Source organism: Loxodonta africana, chromosome 9 (assembly GCF_030014295.1).
Source record: "Loxodonta africana isolate mLoxAfr1 chromosome 9, mLoxAfr1.hap2, whole genome shotgun sequence".
In the NCBI taxonomy this organism is placed as follows: Eukaryota; Metazoa; Chordata; class Mammalia; order Proboscidea; family Elephantidae; genus Loxodonta; species Loxodonta africana.
In genome coordinates this window covers 56,271,555-56,298,577 of record NC_087350.1, presented here as the reverse complement: position 1 = coordinate 56,298,577, position 27,023 = coordinate 56,271,555, and the positions used below count along the sequence as shown (strand labels likewise).

The window sequence follows — 27,023 nt, the reverse complement described above, 5'->3', positions numbered from 1 at the left end:
ACCACTGCGCCACCAAGGCTCTGATCATTCTGGAAGCAATGTGAAGAACAGGTTGGAAGGGGCAAGGGCGGCTACAGGGGATTGGTTAGGAGGCTACTGCAGTAATCCTGGGGAAAGCTAGGACTGGGGATGGGGCGCTGGCGATAAAGAAAAGTAGATGGATTCAAGTGTTATTTAGGAGGCAGAATGGTCAGGACTTAGAGGCACCTTAAATCTGGGAGATGAAGGAGAGAATCAAAGAGGACCCTGGGTTTCTGGATAGAACTCCCACAGGTCTAGGTCCTCTACGACGAGGAACCTACCTTAAAGCACTTGCAAAGTCTTCTCTCCTAAACACGTTGAATCCCTTTGTCTGTTTCTCTTCTTGGATCCCTACCAGCCTGGTGGAAGCTTACCTGTCCCTCATTCTCTAATAGTGTTCTGACCATGCCCAGAAGGGCAGTCTCAGGTTTCCTAGGAGTTGTCCTAATTCTACTGGAGCTCAAGATTGTATTAGCCCTCTTTTTTTCCTCCTTAAATAATTATATACCCCCCACAGGGCTCCCCTTTTGAGTTGTTGCAATTTTTTAGCTTTCAAATTCACACCTAATTTTAGCTGAAAAGACAAAAAAAATTAGGTGGTAAAATCCTAAACTATGTACTGCAGGCAGTAGGGGCCAAATGATTTGAAAGCATGCAGAGAGAGCAGAGAATCTAGCCCGTGGTGAATGCCACAGGAGAGCAAGGAATGTGTCCGGCCCATTCTCCACAAGCAAGGCTGGACCCTGCTCTGACCCTTTTCACCCTGCCTTCAAGGTAGGAGTTGCTCTGCTTGGTCAAGGGCAAGACAACTAATTAGGCTAAGGCACCTTATTCCATCCTAGTGGATGGGTAAGTTGAATCAGTTACTCCTGAGCCTAGCTACTTTACTAGTCCCTTAGGTCATAAAGTGGATGACTAGAAGGTGGGAGGAACTCAAAGGCTGAGGGGAAGCTCAAAGGCTAAGCTGAATCTTCCAACCTTGCTCTATCAGAGCTCTGCACTGGGATTATCAGCAATGAATACAGAGACACGATTCACTAGCTAGCTGTTGTCCCTTGCATATATCATGAATCTTACCTGGGGTTAGTGGGAAGCAGTAGGGTAACGGGCAGGGCAGAATTTAAACTGTTTCTTCTCATTTTGAGTCATACCACATCAGCAAATGAAGGTCTTGGAAGCTTTACTTTATCCACGTCATTAAGGTCGACTCTACTTTGAAGAGGCAGCTCTTCCCCAGTCATCTTTTGAGTGCCTTCCAACCTGGGGGGCTCATCTCCCAGCACTATATCAGACAATGTTCCGCTGCCATTCATAATGTTTTCATTGGCTAATTCTTTTCAGAAGTAGACTGCAGGGTCCTTCTTCCTAGTCTGTCTTAGTCTGGAAGCTCAGCTGAAACCTGTCCTCCATGGGTGACCCTGGTGGTATCTGAATACTGGTGGCATAGCTTCCAGCATCACAGCAACACACAAGCCCCCACAGTACGACAAACTGATAGACACTCGTCTATGCCAAGAAATATGGAAGACAGCTTCCTGGCCAAATGACTGGAAGAGATCCATATTTATCCCTATTCCCAAGAAAGCTGATCCAACCGAATGTGGGAATTATAGAACAATATGATTAATATCACACACAAGCAAAATTTTGCTGAAGATCATTCAAAAACAGCTGCAGCAGAGGAATCCCGGCGGCCATGCTCCCCAGACCTTCTGTTGACACAGGACAGGAACCATCCCCGAAGACAACTCATCAGAAATGAAAGGGACTGGTCAGCAGGTGGGGGAGAGACGCTGATGAAGAGTGAGCTATTTATATCAGGTGGACACTTGAGATTGTGTTGGCAACTCTTGTCTGGAGGGGGGATGGGAGGATAGAGAGAGAGGGAAGCAGGCAAAATTGTCAAGAAAGGAGAGACTGAAAGGGCTGACTCAAGAGGGGGAGAGTAAGTGGGAGTAGGGAGTGAGATGTATGTAAACTTATATGTGACAGACTGATTGGATTTGTAAACGTTCACTTGAAGCTTAATAAAAGTTATTAAAAAAAAAAAAAAAACAGCTGCAGCAGTATATCAGCAGGGAACTGCCAGAAATTCAGGCTGGTTTCAGAAGAGGACGTGGAACCAGGGATATCATTGCTGATGTCAGATGGATCCTGGCTGAACGCAGAGAATACCAGAAGGATGTTTACCTGTGTTTTATTGACTATGCAAAGGCGTTCGACCGTGTGGATCATAACAAACTATGGATAACATTGCGAAGAACAGGAATTCCAGAACACTTTATTGTGCTCATGAGGAGCCTTTACATGGATCAAGAGGCAGCTGTTCGGACAGAACAAGGGGATACTGATCGGTTTAAAGTCAGGAAGGGTGTGCAGCAGGGTTGTATTCTTTCACCATACCTATTTAATCTGTATGCTAAACAAATAATATGAGAAGCTGGACTATATGAAGAAGAAAGGGGCATCAGGATTGGAGGAAGACTCATTAACAACCTGCATTATGCAGATGACCCAACCTTGCTTGCTGAAAGTGAAGAGGACTTGAAGCATTTACTAAAGAAGATCAAAGACCACAGCCTTCAGTATGGATTACACCTCAACATAAAGAAAACAAAAATCCTTGCAACTGGACCAATGAGCAACATCATGATAAATGGAGAAAAGATTGAAGTTGTCAAGAATTTCATTTTACTTGGATCCACAATCAACACCCATGGAAGCAGCAGTCGAGAAATCAAAAGACGCATTGCATTGGGCAAATCTGCTGCAAAGGACCTCTTCAAAGTGTGGAAGAGCAAAGACGTCACCCTCAAGACTAATGTGTGCCTGACCCAAGCCACGGTATTTTCCATCGCATCATATGCATGTGAAAGCTGGACAATGAATAAGGAAGACCGAAGAAGAGTTGACGCCTTTGAATTGTGATGCTGGTGAAGAATATTGAATATACCACGGACTGCCAAAAGAACAAATAAATCTGTCTTGGAAGAAGTGCGGCCAGAATGCTCCTTAGAGGCAAGCATGGCGAGACTGCGTCTTACATACTTTGGACATGTTGTCAGGAGGGATCAGTCCCTGGAGAAGGACATCATGCTTGGCAGAGTACAGGGTCAGAGGAAAAGAGGAAGACCCTCAACGAGGTGGATTGACACAGTGGCCGCAACCATGAGCTCAAGCATAGCAACAATTGTAAGGATGGCACAAGACCGGGCAGTGTTTCATTCTGTTGTGCACAGGGTCGCTATGAGTCGGAACCGACTCGATGGCACCTAACAACAACAACAACAGAATTTAAGCAGTAATATCACCAAAGCCCCACTTAATATTGGCCTGGGTCTCTATATCCATTATTTCATTTAATCTTCACAAGATCCCTAAGGGCTGATAAGTAGTATCACCCCCATTTTACAGATGAAAAAACCAAGATGGCACAGTTGGACTGGAGCCCAGGTCTTTCTCACTCTAAAACCCTGCTTTTTTCAGTGCACCCAAAACACCTACCACCTAGAGGGGATTCCTAGGCAGAAGACTGGTGTTTCCCTGCCCAATCAGAAACCTGATTACATCAAGGAGAAAAAAAAACTTTTTAAAGACTTCGCCGGAAAATTCTCCAATGGCTCTACCACTTGCTAGTAAAAGACTGTCACCTCCCCAAATATCAGCTTCCATGTTTGTAAAAAAGGAGATCACCACCAGCAGCGTGCAAAGCACGTGAGAGGGTAAAATGAGACAGAGCACGTGAAGCACCTGGGGCCTGACATAGAGTGTGTGTGTTGGAGGGGGTGCGGGCCCTAGTTAAGCCTTCAGCAGACCTGGCCAGGGTGGCTTTCATGGCTCTGCTCCCATGGGGTTCAGTGGTGTACAGTGAATAAAACCTGCACAAAGACCAAGGTTAGGGCAGCAGATGCAGGCTAGCATTAGGAAGCCTTTTCTAACACTGGTCCTGGTCAACAATGGCCTGGGAGTCTATGGAACAGAAACCTCCAACGGGTGCTGGGGAGAGAACAGGTAACTGAATAGCAAATGTCAAAGCTGGCCTGCAGAACGTTGGCTCACATGGTGCTTTCTTAAGAAATATAATTAGGTCTAAATTCTTAAACATCAAGAGATTTAGAATATACATTTTGGGCTTCTACTGACATGAGAGTCTGAAAGATCTGAGCCCCTGTACTTGCATGAGAGCAATCAGTTGGAGCTAAAAAGCTGCTGCCCACCTGAGGGGAGCACACCTACCCCAATTCATCCATCACACTGCCATCCAAGCCCACTGTACTTTTTCCTGGCTCACTTCACCCAAGTACATTCCTGCGTGGTCCCCAGAGATGGGTACATTTTTAAACTCTGATGTATAGGATGGGACCCTCATGTTTAGGGAATCCTGAATTCCTCAAGCTTCGACTATGGTCACCTAATACCCCATTATGACAAACCGTAATAGCCACTGGGCATGTTCCCCAAGCCAGAGTAGCCAGGCCCAGGAGTAACTGATGCAACTTACCCATCCAGTAGGATGGAATAAGGTACCTTCACCTTGACCAGCGAGAGTCCCCAAAAGGACTCAAGACCACAACAATGTTAGACAGACGCCAGGGACTGGAGAGGGGTTAGCCTCACTGAGTTCACCAATGGAATGCTTCAATCCTTTTCTTAGCTGGAGAAATGTCTACTGGGCTTAGCCCACTAATGAGACAAGAAATACTAGGGCTTTGCCAAGAGGTCTTGGGTAGGAGTCACCAGTTCCATTTCTCCATCTGTACTGGAAGAGAACCGAAAACCTTTACTGGACACACACCGTGGGCCAGCCACTTTTATAAAAATTATTTTTTCTTAATCCTTACAGCAACTAAGAAATGGTCAGAGAAACTGAGGCACAGAGAGATGGAGGTACATGTCATTCATTCTGACTCCAAAGCTTGTTATGATAGGCCAGAAAGAATGTGAAAGGGGGGCAAATTGCTCCTAAAGGAAAGGGATTGATTTAAAAAAAAAAAAAAACACAAATATACTGAATGTTTCTCCTGTTTTGTTTCAAGGAAAACAGCCTGTATTATTTCCTCATGCAGGAATGACTCTCAGCAGATATAAGGAGAAAAGAATTTTAGTTCAAGCCCAACATAAAACAGGAGAGGCACAACTACAATGATATTTTTCAAGGTGTTGCAGAAACTGATAGAGAATTCAGTAGGGCTGATGGTCAGAAAGCCCTTCCTGGGACCCCAGGAATAATTCTCAAGGAAAGCTTTCTTTCAAATCCTCTCTTTAATGGGCTTGTGTGAGCTTTTGCTGAAGTTCCCTCACAGCCACTAGCATGCAGCCTAATTATTTAACCTCATGACTGGCAAGATTCCTTCCAAGTCATTTCAGGAGCTCTCTCAGGTAAATTACACAGCACCACCATCTAAATCAATTTAGCAAAATGAGTTTGTCCTCCTCTCAAACTGGAAAGACAAAGCGATGCCCCATGTGTACCTGGAGTCTAGTAACAACCTGGCCTTCTCGTTAAAGAAAGGGGCAAGCAGGTTCATGAGCTCGCCTTCTTCCAGACTCTGGTCTCCAGGGCGGCCAGGTTTGCAGGCTCCATCATAGTCTAAAATAGTGGAATCTGTGTGCCATAAGTATCCATTTTTGCAGCCTCCTTTGGAACAGTCCTCCACAATCTGCAAATAAATGTATTTGGTCAAACAATGGAATAAGGGAGGGGCTGAGGGGGCTCATGGAAAGGACAGAAAGGATGGAGACAGAGAGTGAATAACAGGTGTGAGGGAGCTAGAGACATGGAGTCAGAGATAAAGAGACCAAGGAAATGAAAGGAGGAGGGAGAAGAGAGACGGACACAGGCACACAGGTCCACACAGTCACAAAGGCAGGGAGATGTTCTGGAAGGAACAGAAAGATGTTTACATCACTTCTCCTAATGCTCAGTTTCCTCATCTATAAAATGGGCATGGTAATGCCACCTCCTGAGGTGGTTATGACAATGAGATGAGATGGCTGACTCACAGTAAGTGCCTGGCACAGTGCCTTACTCACTATAGGTGCACAAGGCCTGTGCATTTCCCTACCCCATAACCCTTGTAAATTCTTCCCAAGACAGGTAAGGAAACATGTCATTAATAATGCTTTATGTGGACATTTATTATATACTTCTTATAATTCGCCCTTCTTCTTACATATCAGGAAGCAGACTTACTCTTTTTTTTTTATTAACTTTTATTAAGCTTCAAGTGAACGTTTACAAATCCAATCAGTCTGTCACATATAAGTTTATATACATCTTACTCCGTACTCCCACTTGCTCTCCCCCTATTGAGTCAGCCCTTTCAGTCTCTCCTTTCGTGACAATTTTGCCAGCTTCCCTCTCTCTCTATCTTCCCATCCCCCCTCCAGACAAGAGATGCCAACACAATCTCAAGTGTCCACCTGATATAATTAGCTCACTCTTCATCAGCGTCTCTCTCCCACCCACTGACCAGTCCCTTTCATGTCTGATGAGTTGTCTTCGGGGATGGTTCCTGTCCTGTGCCAACAGAAGGTCTGGGGACCATGGCCACCGGGATTCCTCTAGTCTCAGTCAGACAATTAAGTATGGTCTTTTTATGAGAATTTGGGGTCTGCATCCCACTGATCTCCTGCTCCCTCAGGAGTTCTCTGTTGTGCTCCCTGTCAGGGCAGTCATCGATTGTGGCCGGGCACCAACTAGTTCTTCTGGTCTCAGGATGATGTAGGTCTCTGGTTCATGTGGCCCTTTCTGTCTCTTGGGCTCTAGTTGTCGTGTGACCTTGATGTTCTTCATTTTCCTTTGCTCCAGATGGGTTGAGACCAATTGATGCATCTTAGATGGCCACTTGTTAGCATTTAAGACCCCAGATGCCACATTTCAAAGTGGGATGCAGAATGATTTCATAATAGAATTATTTTGCCAATTGACTTAGAAGTCCCCTCAAACCATGGTCCCCAGACCCCCGCCCTTGCTCCGCTGACCTTTGAAGCATTCATTTTATCCCGGAAACTTCTTTGCTTTTGGTCCAGTCCAATTGAGCTGACCTTCCATGTATTGAGTGTTGTCTTTCCCTTCACCTAAAGCAGTTCTTATCTACTGATTAATCAATAAAATACCCTCTCTCTCCCTCCCTCCCCTCTTCGTAACCACAAAAGTATGTGTACTTCTCAGTTTTTACTATTTCTCAAGATCTTATAATAGTGGTCTTATACAATATTTGTCCTTTTGCCTCTGACTAATTTCGCTCAGCATAATGCCTTTCAGGTTCCTCCATGTTATGAAATCAGGAAGCAGACTTATTCTTTACAGACACATACTAATTAACATGACTTTGATTTGTTTCATTAGAAAGGTGGAGAGTTCCTAATTCCCAGGGAGATGTTATTTATTAATCCACCTTCCTGAGCCACTGAGGGTCCCACAGGAGTGGAACCAAGGATGTGTCTAGTTAAAGCCTGTGCTGGGCATGTCCTGAGGTGCTGCAATTAGCACTCTTTCTCCCCTTTCCAAAGCTGTAAATTTCCTCCACCAGTCTATAAATAACTCCTCTTGACTTCATTACTGCTGGTGATATACGCACTAGCCATCACTACTCTCTCCACACTTGCAAGATGATTAAGATTTTTAAATGGGACACAAGACCCACACAAATGAGCTGTTATTTATACGGTCTTGTTTGCCACCAATCTAGTTTTTAAATCTATCAAATAAGCAATCTTCAAAGAAGGAAAAGTCCAGAGTATAATAATAAAAATAGTAATTGTAATTGCTATCATTTACTGAGTACTTATTATACGCCTTTCTATTTAAATATCACGACAATCCTAACAAGGAAATATTATCCCCACTGATGGAGAAAACTCAGGCTGGGAGTTTAAGTAACTTGCCCTCGTCACAGAGATAGTGGTGGCAAAGCCAAAACTCAAACTCAAGACTCCAAATACTTACTTACCTGCTTTGACATCCAAAACTATCTAGATTTTAATGGTCTCCTATTCATGACTCCATGAAATTGAACATCTTGAAGGCTAAAGATGTCAAATCTGTAGCTTCCTATCTCCCACCAGATCCTAGTCTTTGGGGTTCATTCAACATTGGAAAACATTTGCTCCAAATGTTCTGTACCAATGTAATTAGATGAGGGTTCTGCGTGGATGGGGGCAGGTTCTCACGCTGCCCAGATGTCACTGAGCTGGGTTCCAGATCAGAAGATTGCAGAAGACCTTGAGAAGGGAAGTCTAGTTCCATCACTGGCTCCTTATACTGCGATCAAAACCATCTGGGACTTCACAGCAGTCCAGAGACAAGGGTTCTATGTCCTGGGTAAATCATCTCCCCTCATCCGCTATGCCGTAGTTTCCAGTGCATAAAATGAATGGGTTGGATTAGATCTCTAAAGATCTCTCCATGCCCAACATCAGATGCCTATTATCCCCCCCACAACCACATTTGTTATTTTCTTTACAGTATTTATCACAATTTGCGACTATATGTTTGCTGTCAACTTTTACGACTAGCTCTCTAAGTTTGTAACTTTCAGGAGAAGGGACCTAGTCTTTTTGCTCTTCACTAGCACACAGCAGGCATTCAATACAGGCAGAATGAATGGATAACACATCGGATTCATTCAAGACCGGGAGAAAGCATGGGCTTGGGGTGGGCAGAATGAGGAATTAATTGCCATGTTCCTACCTCATCACTCTGCTCCAAATGCTGGTCACTCAGGAAATTATTCTTGTCATCCTCTCCAATTTTGATCACGTCCTCATCCTCCTTGCTAGCCAGAAGCTACATGGAACGTGAAATGGTGTGAAAACGCAACCCAAAAAAGTGTGCAAGATGAATAAGTATGAATAAGTCAGTGATGTCTTTTTTTTTTTTTTAATGCAAAGCAAAACAACAAACAAAAAAAGAGGCAGAAAAAAAAACAAAAGGCCAAAGCCATGAAATAAAAATTAACCAAAGTTAGAACTGTTAATTCAGGCAAATCATAGACAGCTACCTGGGATCAAGATAATTTACGGACAAATTCCTCAAGAAACAGCCAAAGCCATTTTGTCCCTGCCCTTTGCATGGCCTTACCTGAACTGTTTTAAATTGAATATACTGACAACAGTGCTGCTGCCTATGCTAAACTCACTTTCAGATTATATAAAAGTAACAAGATTTTTTAAAATAGCATTGATGGAATTAAAAATATCAAATAGTGAGAAAGCAATAAATGAAATTTATGTTGTGCCCAATTTATGCATCACTTCTCCTATTATGCTTGGTAAAGTACAGAGTCAGCGGAAGAGAGGAAAACCCTCAACGAGATGGAGTGACACAGTGGCTGCAACAATGGGCTCAAGCATAACGATTGTAAGGATGGCGCAGGACCAGCAGTGTTTCGTTCTGTGGTACACAGGGTCACTATGAGTTGGAACCGACTCAAGAGCACCAAACAACAACATCTCCTATTTAGCACAGCGCATAAACCTCTTTTCTGACTGTCAGACATCTCAGATGGACAGTCCCAACAACACTGTCATTTTGTTGACAAAAAGTCCTCATCACTAATGAGTATCAAGCTTCTGTGATGACAGCTTTATACTTTTGGAAATGAAGGACAGTGATTTACAAAGACTGCAGAAGTTCCAAGTCCTTTAAAGAAGTGCAAATCCCAAAGCGTCCGTACTCTGCATTTTAAAGAACAGACAGTACAAAGTTCTCAAGAAAGCAGGATCTCAGCTCTCTGGGAGAGTGAAATTTCTAGTCAAGGGCCACTTGGATCAACCAAGTAAAAAAATGAGAGGAAAGGTGGCCATCCTAAGGGAGTAAAGCCTGAGTCAGTCAAAGCTGTTTCAAAAATATATCAAACCTCATCTGATCAAAGGTGCTAAAATCACAAACAGTGCTGGGTCACTTGTGGGGCATGTTTTCAAAGGAGAAAAACCTAAAACAAAGCAAACGGACTTCAGAAAGTCAGTTTTATAGAAGCATCCCAGAATCAGAACACATTCAACCTAACCATATCCAAATCTGCAATTCGGATCAATCAGAACTGAGGATCAAAAACCAGATCTTACTATGCTAACGTTCAAGCATTAAACAACTGTCTAATGCTTGAATGTTAGTATAGCTGTCATTTGCCATTGATGAATGCATGTTCTACAGAACAAAACACTGCCCAGTCCTGTGCCACTTCAAGACTGTCGGTATACTCAAGTCCATTGTTGTGGCCACTGTATTTTGAGTGCCTTCCAACCTAGGGGGTTCATTTTCCAGCACTGTATCGGACAGTATTCTGTTGTAATCCATAGGATTTTGATTTGCTAATTTTCAGAAATAGATCACCAGGCCTTTCTTCCTAGTCTGTCTTAGTCTGGAAGTTCTGCTGAAACCTGACACCATGGGTGGCCCTGCTAGTACAGGTAGTCCCTGACTTAAAACGTTTAGAGTTACAACAGATTGCATTTACAACCATCTTTTTTTTTATATATATATATATCTTACCATTAGTAATATGTACTACATACAATGCTGCAGCATGGAATTTGTTGATGGTATCATTCTCAGATGTTCAATGTTATGATTTGCTATTCAAAACACCGCCGTATAGCTGGCTATGAAAAGTATAAGAAAGAGGTATTCGACTAACATCAGAGCCGACTTACAATGGAGTCGTTGGAATGTATACCTGTCATAAGTCAGGGACTACCTATCTTTGAAATACCAGTGGCAGAGATTCCACCATCATGGCAACACACAAGCCACCAGCAGACTAATAAACAGACTAGATATGTGTAAATATATTTACTAAGGCATCGAAGTTTACAAGCATGTGAGGGACCCTATCTGTCTACGGGCTTCTTCCCCTCAGTATTAAAATTTTCTCAAGTGATGTAGATCAACAATGACTATGAAACAAGGTGAGAGTATAAAATGGGAAACTCTTCTGGGAAACATACTGGCAATTGCTTATAAAATTATCATATGACCCAGGAATTCCATTCCTAAGTATTTACCAAGAACGATAAAACATAAGTCCACACAATGACTTGTGCATGAATGCTCATATCAGTTTTAACATAATAACCAAAAACTGGAAGTAACTCAAATGCCCATCAACAGGAGTATGGATAAACAAATTGTGTTATCTTCATACAATGAAATATTATTTGCAGTAAAAACAAACTACTGATTCATGCAACAACATGAATGAATCTCAAAAACATAAAGCTGAGTGAAAAGAGTTTTATACAAAAGAATACATACTATATGATTCCATTTATATGAAGGTCTAGTACAGACAAAACTAATCGATGGTGGAGCAAAATCAGAAGAGTGGCTTTGGGGTGGGGAGGACACTATGAAGGAACACAAGGGATCTTGATAAATGTCTGGGTTACACAGGTATAAACATTTGTAAAACTTAGCGGATGTATACTTCAGATTTCTATGTTCCACTGTATGTAAATTTAGCCTTAAAAGAAAAAACTGTAAATAAATACTGAACTCTAGTTAATGATAGGCATGCAGATTTAGAGGGAAGTGTACAGATGTCTATAATTTACATTAAAATTTATCAAAAAGTAAGACAGAGTAATGACAGATAGGTGAGAAATGTTAACAGAAGAATGTAGGTGGTGGGTATATGTATTTTCACCTAAAATTCTTTTCACTTGCCATTTGAATTTTTTGATACTAAAATGTTGGGGGAAAGTCTCTCCCTTCTTTAAAAAACAAAACATTACAACAAAAGTCTCCCTCTGATTCCCCAAAAGCTTTGGCCACTGAGACTCTCTGTCTGTCTCCAGGCTTCTTGAAAGGGTCTTCTATCCTCACCTTCTGCACTGTGGCTTCGCTTCCAACACTCTCCAGAAAGTGTCGGTGAAAGGTTCTCAAAGACTTTCTAATACAGGAGATAGAATCCACATAGGATTAGGGAGGAAGCATAGAGGACCTCCTTTCTCTACTTCTGTGGAACTGAGAAAGATTTCTCCTAAATTAAGCTGAGCAAACTACTGTTAATAAATGCCATTCCAATGTTGTTGAAATACCAAAAGTACCACAGTTATTCTGCATTTCCAGATCCACAACAATGCCATTATTTGATACAATGAAATAATAATTAACTTTCCACTTCTCTTTACCCCTTACTGACTTGGTCAAAATTAAAAGTAAACTCTGGGTTACCAGGAATGGTCAAGAAATTAAATGTGCAGACATAGAGAAATGTCCCTCGTGTCAAGGTGGTTTACTCATTTCCAAAGGCCTAGAACAAGATGTCAAAAAGAACTATGAGGCACTATAGCCGGGCTCTGCTTCCAGCTCTACCACCAACTAGAGATGTGACCTACACACCTCAAAGTACTGACCTGCGTTATCTTAATTTTCTTACTCCCCATCACTCCTCCCACTGCAATCTGGCTTCTGATCCCCTTAGTCCGTGGAAACTGCATTTGACCAGGTCATGAACAACTCATTGGCAACTTCTCAGTCGTTTTTCTCTTTCTTGTCTTCTCAGAGTATTTGACATTATATTAAACATTCCCTCCTTTTAACACTCCTCTGTAATTTTTTCTGTAACGCTGCACTTCCGTGGTCCTCCCCGTGCCTCTCGGACTCTTCTTTCTTGATCTGCTCTGCAGGCTCTCCTTCTTCCTCCAGGATGAACTCCTCCTGATCCCTATAGGGAGGGCTGGGCACCTGTCTATGCTCTCCCTCAGTATTCTGCATTTGCTCCATCAGAGTACTCACCACACTCTATAGTGACTGGCCCTCTCCTTCTTGGGATTACCTACTAGACAGTGAGCTCCATAAGGCAGGCCCAGGTCTTGAAACCAATGCCTGATGTTTACTGAATCACTGCTGAAAGAGATTTTCCCACCATGAGAGGTGTAACCAAAAGGTTTTTGTGATTACCTTTGGCCTTGCTACACAGTGTGTTCCCTGGAATAACAGAAGCAGCATCACTTGGAAGCTTGTTAGGAAGGCAGAGTATCAGGCCCCAGCCCAGGCCTAGTGAACCAGAATCTGCTTTTCAACAAGATTCCCAGGAAATTCACATGCATATTAAACTTTAGAGGTGCTGCACTATGGTACTGCCGCAACACCACCACGCACAATCAGAACAGGGTCATGGCTCCAACTCTGCCACTAACCTACTAAGAAAATTATATTAAAATAGTGTTTTCTGTATGCCAGGCACTGTGCCAAGGACTTCATAAATCATAAAGAATTTATAACAACTTACAAAGTCAAATTGTTAAAAAAAAATTTCTCCTAATAAAATTATATCTGCTTCTGACAAATTAAACTTTATTCTGTTACTATTAACAAAATATTTAACAAACGTCTTGTATTTCACAAGCATCTTCTATTTCTGAATACCATTTCTGTCCTCTAGAGTCACACAAGGTCTATTCCTTGTTCAACGTGAAGGCCCCACAGACATCTGTGCTCAATTAAAATATGCCCTTTAAGCTGTGTTCCTTCTTCATGCCAAAAAAAAAAAAACTTAAGTGTTCTAACCATTCCTAATAATTACAAAGGTATTAAATAATAACAGCAACTAACTTTTTTGAGCTCTGGCAATGTGCCAGGCACTATACCAAGCACTTTATGTGTATCCTATCATTTGGAGGAGGTACTTCCATGTCTCACATAGTCCGTGGTTTGTAGACACCTCAGCACCATGACTGTACTCTGCTGAAATCATTGGTATATGCCAGTTCTCAATTAAACTATTCTGTAATACATAAATCAATAACCAGTAAGTAAATGGAGCTTTGCTGGTAAAGTAGATAAGAACTCTGCTGCTAACCAAAAGGTCGGCAGTTTGAGTCCACCAGCTACTCCTTGAAAACCCTATGGGGCAGTTCTACTCTGTCCCATATGGTCGCTATGAGTCGGAATCAACTCGACGGCAACAGGTTAGTTAGCACATAAATAAAAGGAAACAGGGACAACCTCATCAGAGACTTTTTGAATGCACAGTAAAACAACAAGATACCTATTCTTGACTGGTTTTTAAGTGATACTCAGCACGTAGGGAACAAGGACTGTTGTACCTAGCCGGTAGGGCAGTATACCAGGGCAACCATTTTGAAAAGAAACCGACAAACTGTATCAAGGGCCTTCAAAATATTTATGCCCTTCATCAATTTAAAAATTGTGGGGGAAGATCTAAAAATAAATTTCATATATATTTTATATCTATATTTACCTTAATCTGTCCTTTTGACCTAGTAATTACATTATCTGGGAACAAAGCCTAAAGAAAAAATCCTGAGCCCAGAAAAAGCTGTGTCTAAAGACACTCATGTTGTTTAAAACAATGAATCACTGGAAATAATCTACATGTCCAACAATAGGAAGGAGGTTAAATGTCAGTATATTCATAAGATGGAATAAGATGCTATGGCATAACTGCAAACGGAAAAAACAGGAAACAAAACTGTTTTATTACACTATGAGTGTATGTGTGCACATGTTCATATACACAAATATAGAAGAAAATATTCCAAGATGTTAATTAACTGTGCCTGTTTTAAAGTGACGGGATTAGGGGTAATTTCTCTATTTTCCAAGTGTTAGGTAATACAGTGGGTTAATTAAATATTGGAGAAAAATTTTTTAATTTCAAAATACAAAACACACTTGCTAGGTTTTTTTCCCCTTCTTTGGGTTACAGGCTCCTGGAGAGCAGCAGCCGTGCCCAGCCTCCATCCTCCAAGTCCCACTGCTGCTCAGAAAATGCTATGGATGATGGAAGTCATTTCTGGTTTGTTTCTGCCCTGTTTATAATCAAACCCCTGCATCAAAGGCAAACTGCACGCACTCCTAGGGAACGTAGGCTCCCCTCTTTGCCATCCTGCCCTCGCCCTTCCCTAACTCCCTCTCCTTTCTCAGCTGGGGGTGCATCATCTTTCCCATGCAGATCTTCCTATCCCTTTCTGGAGGAAAATGGGAAACTGTGCTACAAAGGACAAGGCTATTCATAGGGAACATGAAATTGAAGTGCAATCTGACAAATGACTCAAATCTGAATCGGCTGGTATTAAGATCTTAGAGTGGGAAGAGGAAAAAGCCTCTGTTCTCCAAAGGACATAACGGGACATTTAACAGATTTCTTTCAAAATGACAAATGAACAAACAAAACTTGCCATTTAAGACTCAAACGAAGTGATGAAGAAAGATCTGCTTATTAAAAATGCCACCTTGGATGAAGCAAACCAGAAGACTTGTTTCTCTCTACAGGCAGTCCCCAGGTTACAAACATCCAACTTACATACAACCCATAGTTAGGAACCAAACCCTGTAAAGCCTATTATATTAAAAATTCCAGGTACCTACAATGGTTCCTAATAACAAATGGGTGCTACTTTGCAACACTCATCAAAACACTATTATTATTATTACTGTATTATTATGTTAAAGCGCTTGGCTGCTAACCAAAAGGTGGGCAGTTCAAACCCACCAGCCCCTCCATGGAAGAAAGATGTGGCAGCTGGCTTCCACAGGGTCACTATAGTCAGAATCAACTCAAAGGCAGTGGGTTTTATTATGTTAAGGATGTTTTAGTGTATCTAGAAGTGTTTCTTTAATGCTTCCTATGCACAGAAAGGTACACTATACACTAAGACAAATATGTGACTGACTATATTAGATTAAAATCATACCTAACTGTTCTGATTTACATACAAATTTGACTTAAAGGCCGACTTAGGAACAGAACCATTCATGATCCAGGGACTGCCTGTAAATGGACTGCAGATATTCTTGGTTTTCAAAATTATATGGAGCCCCAGAGGCTAAGACCAATGAATATTCCCTCTCTCAAAGAGAGCAGATGGCCAGAGCACAGCATAAATTCCTTTGAGCTTTTACCACTTTGAAAGTAGGAGGAGACAGCTGAAGGGCTCACAGATCTTTCCTAAGAAATGATGTGACAATGAATGTAAGACCTCCATTTATATGCAACTCCAGGCTAAGTTCAAGACAACCCCAACCAAGAAAATTCCAGGAAGACTCAAGTACCAAAAGGCCTACTGCACTTCACAGGGAGAGCAATTCCAGTCTTCTGAAACAATGCTAATAATACATTCATGGAGCAAGGTTCTTTCTGGAGGGATTAGGCCAAATGAGGGGCTAAAGAGAGGAAATAACGGGCTTTTCCTCACTGCCATAAGTTAAGGTTCTCCTACTGTGTAACACAGATCAAGAACAGAAAAAAAATCAGAGACACTTCACAAAAATTAGTGCTGACACCCAGAAGTCATCAGGGCAATAGGCTTCCATTCCCTTTCCCCCCACCAAAAAAAATGTAAATGAATGGGACTCCCACCCTCAGTGAGTACACAAGTCTAGTGAACCACAAGCTCTTTAGTGGCCACCATTAAGAGGCCATGATTTGATCTTTCACAGCCTATTCAGACCTTCAAATGCCACCTATAGAACATTTCCCTAGACAGGAAGCTGGACTTTCGGGTTGACGGGACACCAACATCCCCTGTACACGGCAGAGAGCAGGAGTTCCTTGGTATGCATGTGAACAAACTACACACATTTGGTCAAATGCAGAAGTCAAGATGCCATTAGTATGAGAAGATGCACAAAATTTAGGTCATAAAGGATTAGTACAAAAAGTAAATGAAAAGTGTGTTCACTGATCTGTTCTTTAATGTTAATAAATTCATTACAGCTGCATCTACACCACCCAAATTATTTGGTTGATTTTGTAACTCTCCAAATCTCTGGGAGACCACACTACTCACCCAGATCTACAACACAGATCCCAAGGTGAGGTTAGAGACATCACAATATACCAAACATGTCTATGCAGGCATGACCCAAAACCTGAGGAAGCCAGTGGACAGATCTGCTGGCCTAACAGGACCCTCAAAACCCCTCCACAACAAAGAGGATTTCAACAAGAGACCGTCCCAGGGCAGATGCAGTCTTGAGAAATGTTTTTTGTTTTTTTTTTTAAAGTAGCATATAACAAGAATGTTTTCTCTTACCTGCATTTGTTCTACTGACTCAAGTCTGTCACTTCCCTGGAAGCCCATGCAGGAGAAATCAAAAATGGTTTTCTTCAGATGCTGGTTGTCTGTATACAGTTCCTTCACTAGCTGTATAAGGTCACTGACCTAGAAAAGAAAAGCACAAAGAACTGGCTACCCAGCAGCCGACTTCAGCGTCCGAGGACCATGCCCCTATGTGCAGACCACACTCCTTCCGAGTAGACACTTCAGTATCACAGTTATGGAGCATCAGGGTGCCTAATTCTGGACCTCAGGCCACTCTAGGTACAGCAAAAAGAGCAGTGGTTTTAACATTTAGCATGCCTGTATTCTAATACCAGAACCACCACTTCAAGGTAGAGAGATCCTGATTAAGATGCCTAATCTAAGCCTCAGTTTCCTCATCTGTAAAATGGGTTACTGTGAGAATTGAATATGAATATGAATCACAGTCACAATGCACCAGAGTCCCTGGCACAGTCTAACCACTCAATCAGTGGCAGCTAGTGGTATCTCTGTCTTGCCCCCACCCCAAGCAGAGTTAACCTCTCCTTCCTTGCTACCTCTATACTTTATACACTGGTAGATGACTTTATAATAAATCACCCAGTCTTCTCTGAGGTCACACTTCCTATGCTTATCAATGGCTCTTAGACCCTTGAAACACTAGAAACCAGTCTAATCAACAGACTGTAAAACCTTTCTGATTTGAAAAATATATATTTATTGATCAAACCTGGAGTTTCATTCATTCAAAAATTATCTACTAACTCAAAATATCAGTGCCAGGTTCTTGGAAATCAGAAATAATTATAACCACTAACTTTAAGATGTTCACAGACTATTAAGGGGCAAGGAAGAGTAACTAGATCACTATGAGAAGGACATAAGAAACCTGGATGGCACAATGACTAAGCACTCAGTTGCTACCTGAAAGGCTGGTGGTTCAAACCCACTCAGCAGCTCTGAAGGAGAAAGACCCAGTGATCTGCTCCGACAAAGATTATAGCCTGGAAAACTCTATGGGGCAGTTCTACTCTGTCACATGGTTGCTATGAGTTGGAATCGACTTGATGGCACTCAACAACATTGAGAAGAACAACATTGCCCTTAGGTACAAGAAGAGAGGTGAATGACCTGAGGGAAAGATGACTAACTCTATGTGGGGGCTCAGGGAGTATTTCCTGAGAGAAGCAAGACTGGGCAGGGTTCTCAAGCTGGAGGAGGAATGTATGAGACCTGGGGGAGGGGTCCTCCAGAAATGTGAACAGAAGGAGAAAAGACAAAAAGGCAAGGAGAAATAAAGGGAGGAAAGGACGTTTAGAATCTTATAGTTCTCAATAGGAGCTGAAGAAACAGCAAATAACCAATGAATTGCTAAAAGTTAATAGGTCAATACCTTTTTCTTAAGTTCTTCTTGAGAAAAATGCTCCACTTGTAGCCGACCGTGCTTTTCAAGGCAAATACTCAAATAAGATGTTTGATCGCTATAAAATGAAAATGTTTCTTCTGCCAAAAAAAAGGGGGTCGGGGAGGAGAGAATGAGAAACAGATCCTTCCAGGGCCAATGCCAGTGCAATCCATTTAAAGCGAGTTGAATTGGGTTGGGAGAGAGTTGGAGAGGAAGATAAATACACACACAGAGTTTAAAGCACCACCTTTGGAGCAAAAGTAATTTTCCTTCTTTCTCTATAGGCTGATATCTCAATGTATGGTTTCATCTTGGGCTGTAGGCTTTCACTGTGGCCAATTCTGAATTATAATTTGCATATCAAGTGTTGTGCCTGGAGACCATTCTGAGTGGCAAGAGCAAATGGTGATTTCAGTTTAAATGCGGGAGCGATTCCATTTAGGCAAGAATACAGGAAAATTAGATGTGACCTTCATGGGTAGAACTCAAGGGAAATATATCATATTTTTTATTGGCCCTGGCACCCACATAGGTAGCAAGCACACCAAGTGCAAAAACTGCCTGCTAGATCTAAGAGGATCTTTGGTCTGCTTCCTTTGCAGCAAAGTTCACATTCTAATAAGGAAGGGAGGAGCAGTAGAGGAGGAGGACATTAATTGAGAAAGGCATGTCCACAAACATTATCTCATTGAAGAGGTGTGAATAAGAAATGATACACCTGATATACCATGCAGTGTCCTGGAAAGATCTAGTTCAAATTTTGGTGATTTACTGTGGGACCCAAGGCAAATTAATCTCTGCTCTCTGAACCTCAGTTTCCTCCTTTGTAAGATGGTGTTATACCTATCCTATCTAACAAAATGATTGTGAGGGTAAGGGATGAGAGGTTAAGTGCCTACCACTGTGCCTTGCACATAATACAGGTAGGTGTTCAAGAAATGCCAAACCTACCACTGTTATTACTAGTATTTATTCCATGTGCCAGGCACCAGGCTAGAGGTCCAGAAAGGAATAAGACACTAACTCAGGCTTTAAGGGGTTCATGTTCTAGCAAGGGAGAAAGCCGTCTATTACTGCAGTGACCCACATCTTGTAGACTTCCTAAATAAATGTATTCATGGTCATGACAATGCTAAACACAGTATTTCAACATGAAACAGGAATCTCACTCCTACCTATCTCTATAGTCCTGGCTCTCTGCAGTGGGTGCTGTGGTAGTTACAGACCAAACACTTTGGGCAATGAGGACTGTTTACCAGACAAAGGGGATTCAAGGTTATCTAGAGCTAGGAGCATCAAATGATGCAGGAAACAGTATAGGTGGCAAGAAAGCAATCCTGCAGCAGACTTTCTGCAGAATAAATACAATTTACTCAGCCTTTCTACTATGAAGGCCAAAGCCAGTATGTTTCCTTCTGGGAGTGCAAACATTCAAACAGTCACCACAAAAAGGGTCCAAAGATAAAATCTTGTAGCTGCCTCACCTCCTAACGAAGCTTTGGGATTCTGTTAAAGTTCAGCCAAGGCCTTCCAAGTGGCAACCCAAAAGGGAAATATATATACAAGAGAGTATATACCTTCCCGCCTCCGAATTTCATTGATCTGCTCCTCCAAGGTCTTCTGCAAATTCCGATAGGAGAGCACATCCTGCTCCAGCTGCCTCCGCAGGGCAAAAACGTTGTTTAACTCAGCCTGCAGGTTGTTGATACTTGGTAAAACAAGACACCAGAAATTTTAAAACAGACCTATTTGTGCTTTAAGATGCAAAGCCCAGCAAATCTTCGATTTTTATGTCGTTTGTATTTTTTCCAGTTATAAAAATAAACACGTTTATTAAAGAAAACTGAAAACAAACATATAAAGAAAACAAATTCGTCACAGCTCCACTATTGATTACCACATGGTAGACTCTATTTCCTCCCAATCTTTTTCCCTGTGACTATTTTTACAAGATTGAAATAGTACTCAAAAACCAAATCAAACCCACTCCCCTCAAGTTATTCCAACTCATAGCGACCCTATAGGACCGAACAGAACCACCTTATAGGGTTTCCAAGGGTGTAATCTTTAGGTAAGCAGACTGCCACATCTTTCCCCCACGGAGCAGCAGGTGGATTCGAACCGTCGACCTTTCGGTTGTCACCCAAGCACTTAACCACTGAGCCACCAGGGCTCCTTGCAACGGTACTAGACATACAGTAATGAATTCTGCACTTCTCACTTAAATACTTCTCTACATGTTTAGAAATTCTTTGCAAACATCATTGTTAATGACTATAAAATATTAAATCTGGTAGCTGCCCCATCATTTACTTCAGCTCATCCTCTCTTAATGGACCTCTGGGGAATTTCTAAGTTTTTCATAAAGATGTAACTAGGTAGAAATAATTTAATTCTCCAGAACATCTCCCTGGAATAATGCCTTCACAGGGCTTAGGCATAGAAAGGGAGAAGGTTCTCCACCGCCTGGTGTCACCTGAAACCCACACTTTAGAAGACAGGGAGACGTGGAGGCCTTTTGTTGTGTTACTCCTAAAGAAGGTAATATTGGGGGTGAGGATGAAGGGCAAAAAGGAAGAAAAAGAAGAGAGGAAGCAAAGTCAGTCAACAACAGCAGGGAAAGAAGGACCAATTTACGGGCCAATACAGTCTACAGTGATGGGTTCAAAAACCAACTAAACCCATTGCCACTGAGTTGATTTCGACTCATAGTGACCCTACAGGACACAGAAAAATGTCCCACAGGGTTTCCAAGGCTGTAATCTTTACAGAAGCAAACTGCTACATCTTTCACCCCTGTAGATGCTGGTGGGTTTGAACCACCGACCTTTCAGTTAGTAGCCAAGCACTTAACCACTGCACCACCAGGGCTCCCCTATGGTGATGGTGATGGCTTAGGCCCTCACAATTGGATAGTATGAATGGATTCTTACTTTGGGAGAGCGGTACTCAAAGTGATGTCGAGTTTCACATTTGGGTCACTGTGATACAGTGCTGTGCTGTACACACAGCTTGCATGGAACCAGAAGCCGAGAACCCAGAAGAGGCCATAAAAATGCATACCTCCCAGAATATGCATTAATCTTGAGGAGCACTGTCCAACAGAACTTCCTCAGGTGATGAAAATATTCTGTATCTGGACTAAGACAGGAGCCACTAGCCACATGTGGGTAATCAACATCTGAACACCAAGAAACTAAATGTCTAAGTTGATTATGTTTCAATTAAACTTAATTTTAATAGTCACATGTGGCTAGTGGCTACCATATTAGACAATGCAGATCTGTGAGGAGGGCTTTAGACTTCTACTGATATGCAACTGGCAGGGACCTGAACCGGTTAAACCCAGTTCTCAGAGGAACAAGGAGACCCCAGCTAACATCCGAGTAACATAAATAATGTTTCACTGTACATCCTTGTGCCTAAAGCCTTGTTTGACATTCAGGTTATTTCCCTAAGAAGGATTCCTAGCAGTGCAATTACTTGTCAAAAGGTACAATCATTTTTAAGACTTCTGAAACACATTAACAGATGAGAAAACTTCCTTTATAGACACTGAAAAATATATCACCCTCTGTTCAGTGCCTAACCTACAGTTTCCTAATAGTGCATCGACACCTTGAATTAGCCTATAAAAATTTATGAATATGTAAATTTTTCTAGGGAGAGGGTCCATAGGCCTTCATAAGATTTTCAAAATGGGTCTACATGCATGCTGTGATGTGGATAAACCTTGAAAATATGTTGAGTGAGATAAGTCAGACACAAAAGGACAAGAATTGTATAATCCCACTTACATGAAATATCTACATCAGGCAAATGCATAGTGCCATGACTTGAACCACGTTCCCCAAAATACGCATCTACTTGGTTAGACCATGATTCCCAGTATTGTGTGGTTGCCCTCCGTTTTGTGATGGATGTAATTTTCCTGTGTGTTGTAAATCCTAATCTCTGCTGTGGTTAATGAGGCAAGATCACATTATGTTAAAGAGGGTTAGGGTGGGATATAACACTCTTACTCAGGTAGCATCCCTGATCCAATGCAAAGAGAGTTTCCCTGGCGTGTGGCCTGCACCACTTTTATCTTACGAGAGATAAAAGGAAAGAGAAGCAAGCAGAGAGTGAGGGCCTCATACTACCAAGAAAGCAGTGCCAGGAGCAGGCTGTGCCTTTTGGACTCAGGGTTCCTGCACAGAGAAGCTCCTAGTCCAGGGAAAGATTGAAGACAAGGACCTTCCTCCACAACAGACAGAGAGAGAAAGCCTTCCCCTGGAGCTGATGCCCTTAATTTGGATTTGTAGCTTACTAGGCTGTGAGAAAATTAATTTTCTCTTTGTTAAAACCATCCACTATACACTGCTGGTGGGAATGTCAAATGGTATAACCACTTTGGAAATCGATTTGGCGCTTCCTTAAAAAGCCAGAAATAGAACTACCATACGATCCAGCAATCCCACTCCTTGGAATATATCCTAGAGAAATAAGAACCTTTACATGAACAGATATATGCACACACATGTTTACTGCAGCACTGTTTACAATAGCAAAAAGATGGAAGCAACCAAGGTGTCCATCAATGGATGAATGGATAAATAAATTATGGTATATTCACGCAATGGAATACTACGCATCAATAAAGAACAGTGAGGAATCTGTGAAACATTTCATAACATGGAGGAACCTGGGAGGCATTATGCTGAGTGAAATTAGTCAGTTGCAAAAGGACAAATATTGTATAAGACCACTATTATAAGATCTTGAGAAATAGTTTAAACTGAGAAGAAAACATTCTTTCGTGGTTACGAGAGGGGGGAGGGAGGGAGGGTGGGAGAGGGGCATTCACTAATTAGAAAGTAGAAAAGAACTACTTTAGGTGAAGGGAAAGACAGCACACAATAGAGGGGAGATCAGCACAACTGGACTAAACCAAAAGCAAAGAAGTTTCTGGAATAAACTGAAGGCTTCGAAGGCCAGCGTAGCAGGGGCAGGGGTCTGAGGACCATGGTTTCAGGGGACACCTAAGTCAACTGGTGTAATAAAATCTATTAAGAAAACATTCTGCATCCCACTTTGAAGAGTGGCGTCTGGGGTCTTAAACGCTAGCAAGCAGCCATCTGAGATGCATCAACTGGTCTCAACCTACCTGGATCAAAGGAGAATAGAGAACACCAAGGACACAAGGCGATTAAGAGCCCAAGAAACAGAGAGGGCCACATGAACCAGCCACTACATCATCCTGAGACCAGAAGAACTAGATGGTGCCTAGCTACAACTGATGACAGCCCTGACAGGGAACACAACAGAGAACCCCTAAGGGAGCAGGAGAACAGTGGGATGCAGACCCCAAATTCTCATAAGACCAGACTTAATGGTCTGACTGAGACTAGAAGGACGCCGGTGGTCATGGCCCCCAGACCTTCTGTTGGCCCAGGACAGGAAACATTCCCGAAGCCAACTCTTCAGACATGGACTGGACTGGACAATGGGTTGGAGAGGGTGCTGGTGAGGAGTGAGCTTCTTGGATCAGGCGGACACTTGAGACTATGTTGGCATCTCCTGCCTGGAGGGGAGATGAGAGAGTGGAGGGGGTTAGAAGCTGGTAAAATGGACACGAAAAGAGAGAGTGGAGAGAGAGAGTGGGCTGTCTCATTAGGGGGAGAGTAATTGGGAGTGTGTAGCAAGGTGTATACGGATTTTTGTGTGAGCGACTGACTTGATTTGTAAACTTTCACTTAAAGCACAATAAAAATTATTTAAAAAAAAAAAAAATCCACTAGTGGTATTTCTGTTATAGCAGCACTAGATGACTAAGGCACATACAGACAAAGGTTTATTAGTGGTTACCAGGGACTGGGGGGAGGAGGGAATGGGAGTCATTGCTGAAGGAGTACTGAATTTCTGTTTGGGATGATGTAAAATTTTTGAAAATGGATATAGAGGTGATAGAAGCACAGCGTGGTAAATGTAATTTATGTCACTTAACTGTATTCCGGAAACCCTGGTGATGTAGTGGTTAAGTGCTACGGCTGCTAACCAAAAGGTCGGCAATTCGAATCCACCAGGTGTCCCTTGGAAACTCTATGGGGCAAGTTCTACTCTGTCCTATAGGGTCACTATGAGTCGGAATCACGGCAACGGTTTTGGTTTGTTTTTTAACTGTACACTTGCAAATGGTTAAAATGGCAAACACTTTGATATATATATTTTACCACAACAAAATTTTTTTAAAGGGGGCTTCCACAGCTTCCAAACGGTTTGGAGCTATTGCTTTAAAATATGCATGCCATAGACAGAAGCCCCACTTCTCCTTCAGACATTTCTTTCAGCTCCATCCACCTAACTGCACACATAAATCAGCATATATTGGAAGGAAAATAAACCATTATGTCTAATCTTCTGTGCTCGCTGCTCTGAGGACGGTTCACTGTGAAGCAGACCTCGTGCAAGGAAAGGGGCCCCACTAGCAACTTGTACCGAGTTCCATTTCAAGACTATCATAATGATCAATTTGTAAGGCTGATGGAAAACCTTACAGTGGTGTCACACACAGCACTCGCTTGATGCGGTCGTGCTCCAGAGACATTTAACCACGGAAAAAAGGAGATTGTTTTAGCGAAGCTCCTGCGATTAGGGCTGCAGAAAGCTAACTGCTTCACTCCCTCTTTCTTTCTCTGACAGGGTGAAAAGTACACAGCTGCTGTTCCTGTGTCTGTCATTTACGTTTCTCCAATGCCAAAATCTCTTCAAGGTGTGAGGTGCTGGCGGAACAAAGGTGCTTCAATCAGAAAGAAACGAAAGCCCTGTACATTCTTCTTTTTTGGGGAGGGGAGCAGGGGCAGAAAAGAGGCGTCAGAACCAAGCTCTAAATGGGAGCCACCACTAACTAGTCAATTAAACTGCCTGAGTCCTGATTTCCTTATACCCTTCCTTCAAAACTCTTTTGTGGATTAAATGGAATGTTATATGGAAAAGGGCTCAGCACAGTATCTAAACACATACGAGACATTCAATAAACATTATTTCCTTCCTTCTACTATCCCCAATAACTCCCATACAAAAGAAGGTATTTACGGGCCAGAATTTCTGGTTCTTATGAGTTACAGCAGTGGTTCTCATCTGCAAATGATTTTGCCCCCCAGGGGACATTTGGCAATGTCTGGAGACATTTTTGGTTGTCACAACTGAGGGGTCAAGGGGGTGTGCTACCAGCACTGAGTGTGGTCAGAGGCCAGGAATGCTGCAAACATCTTACGTGTACAAGACAGCCCCTCACAACAAAAAGTTATCCAGCCCAAACTGCCAATAGTTCTGAGGTTGAGAAACTCTGAGTTACCGGGAAGCGTTAAGTTGTACTAAACCTAACCAAAAAACCAAACCCAGTGTCGTCGAGTCGATTCCAACTCATAGCGACCGTATAGGACAGAGTAGAACTGCCCCATAGAGTCTAGTCCTCAAAATAAGTGATATTAGTGAGGGTCTAGGCTTGGGAGCCAGAGAACTCTGAGCTCTGATAACTACTAACTGTAGGCCCTTGAGTAACATACTTAACACCTCAGAGAGATTTCCACTTCTATAATATGGGGATCAAGTTACTGACTTCTGAGTGCTAGTGTAAAGAATAAATGGCAAAGGAGAAAGGATCAAGCACACGGTTGCCCACAGTTGGCTTCCCTCCTCCCTGCCCTCCCTTTCCAATTTTAATTACAAGTCCAGCACATGTCTTTAGAGTCATCCACCTTTACTGCTAGTTTCCAGTGAGTAAGCAATGCCGGAGTCGCAAAAGGGGCTATACCTGCCTTAACCCACAATTATGTGCTCTGGATATGCCACGGTCTGAAGATTCAAAAAACCCCAACATACTGAGTTTATGCCTATAGAGATATTGCTGGATAGTAAGCTTTTCATTTCATGTTGTTGCTATTTTTAACAACTGTTACCATTTGAGTATTTACTGTGTACCATACAGTGTTAGGACTTTACATATCTTATCCCTTATGTCAAATCAAACCTATAGGGTGGGTGGGTAGGTAGATAGGTAGGCCAACCTCCATTTTACAGGCACATAAACTGAGACTCAGGGTGACAAATAACTTACCCAAGAGCTCGGAGCTGGTGGTGGGCGAGTGGCAGAACTGGGGTTCAGACTCAGGTCTTTCACATTCTACATGTATGGTGACTTTGAGGACAAACAAGAAACCTCTCGAGCATCTTTGCTGGGCACAGCTCTGACCCACCTTGGTCTTATCCCATGTTTTTATTCATTAAGAAAGAGGCTGTGAAACACAGAGCCAGCCATGATGTGGAAGGGGCTTGAGAGCAACCATACCCACCCACAGGCCGTCTGCGCATAATCTAATCTGGCTTCTACCCCAAAATGCTGCACAATTAAAACTCAATTTCCCCATTCCCTTTGAGTTTCCCAGTATTACTGAGCCCCTCCTCCAAGTGAAACTGACTAGCAGCTGAGGCCTTTTGAAAATGCTCACATTCAGAGAGTCATACTGACTCTGAGAATTTCATCAGGATGTTTTCATTTTCTCTAAATTCATTTCAGATTTTGAAATCTGAAAATTAG

The 27,023-nt window shown here is 42.3% G+C and overlaps 1 protein-coding gene across 12 annotated transcripts in view; it reads right to left on the bottom strand.

The window, feature by feature from the left end:
* Nucleotides 1-27,023, bottom strand: part of CDK5RAP2 (CDK5 regulatory subunit associated protein 2) — a 225,812-nt gene that overhangs the window by 82,784 nt on the left and 116,005 nt on the right. For all 12 annotated transcript variants that reach the window (XM_064291536.1, XM_064291535.1, XM_064291537.1 and 9 more), the window contains 5 exons: nt 20,023-20,153; nt 18,434-18,543; nt 17,032-17,160; nt 8,717-8,812; nt 5,494-5,681 (listed from right to left, as the gene is read on the bottom strand). In XM_064291536.1, coding sequence (XP_064147606.1) covers nt 5,494-5,681; nt 8,717-8,812; nt 17,032-17,160; nt 18,434-18,543; nt 20,023-20,153 — 654 coding nt within the window. The remainder of the gene's footprint in view (nt 1-5,493; nt 5,682-8,716; nt 8,813-17,031; nt 17,161-18,433; nt 18,544-20,022; nt 20,154-27,023) is intronic.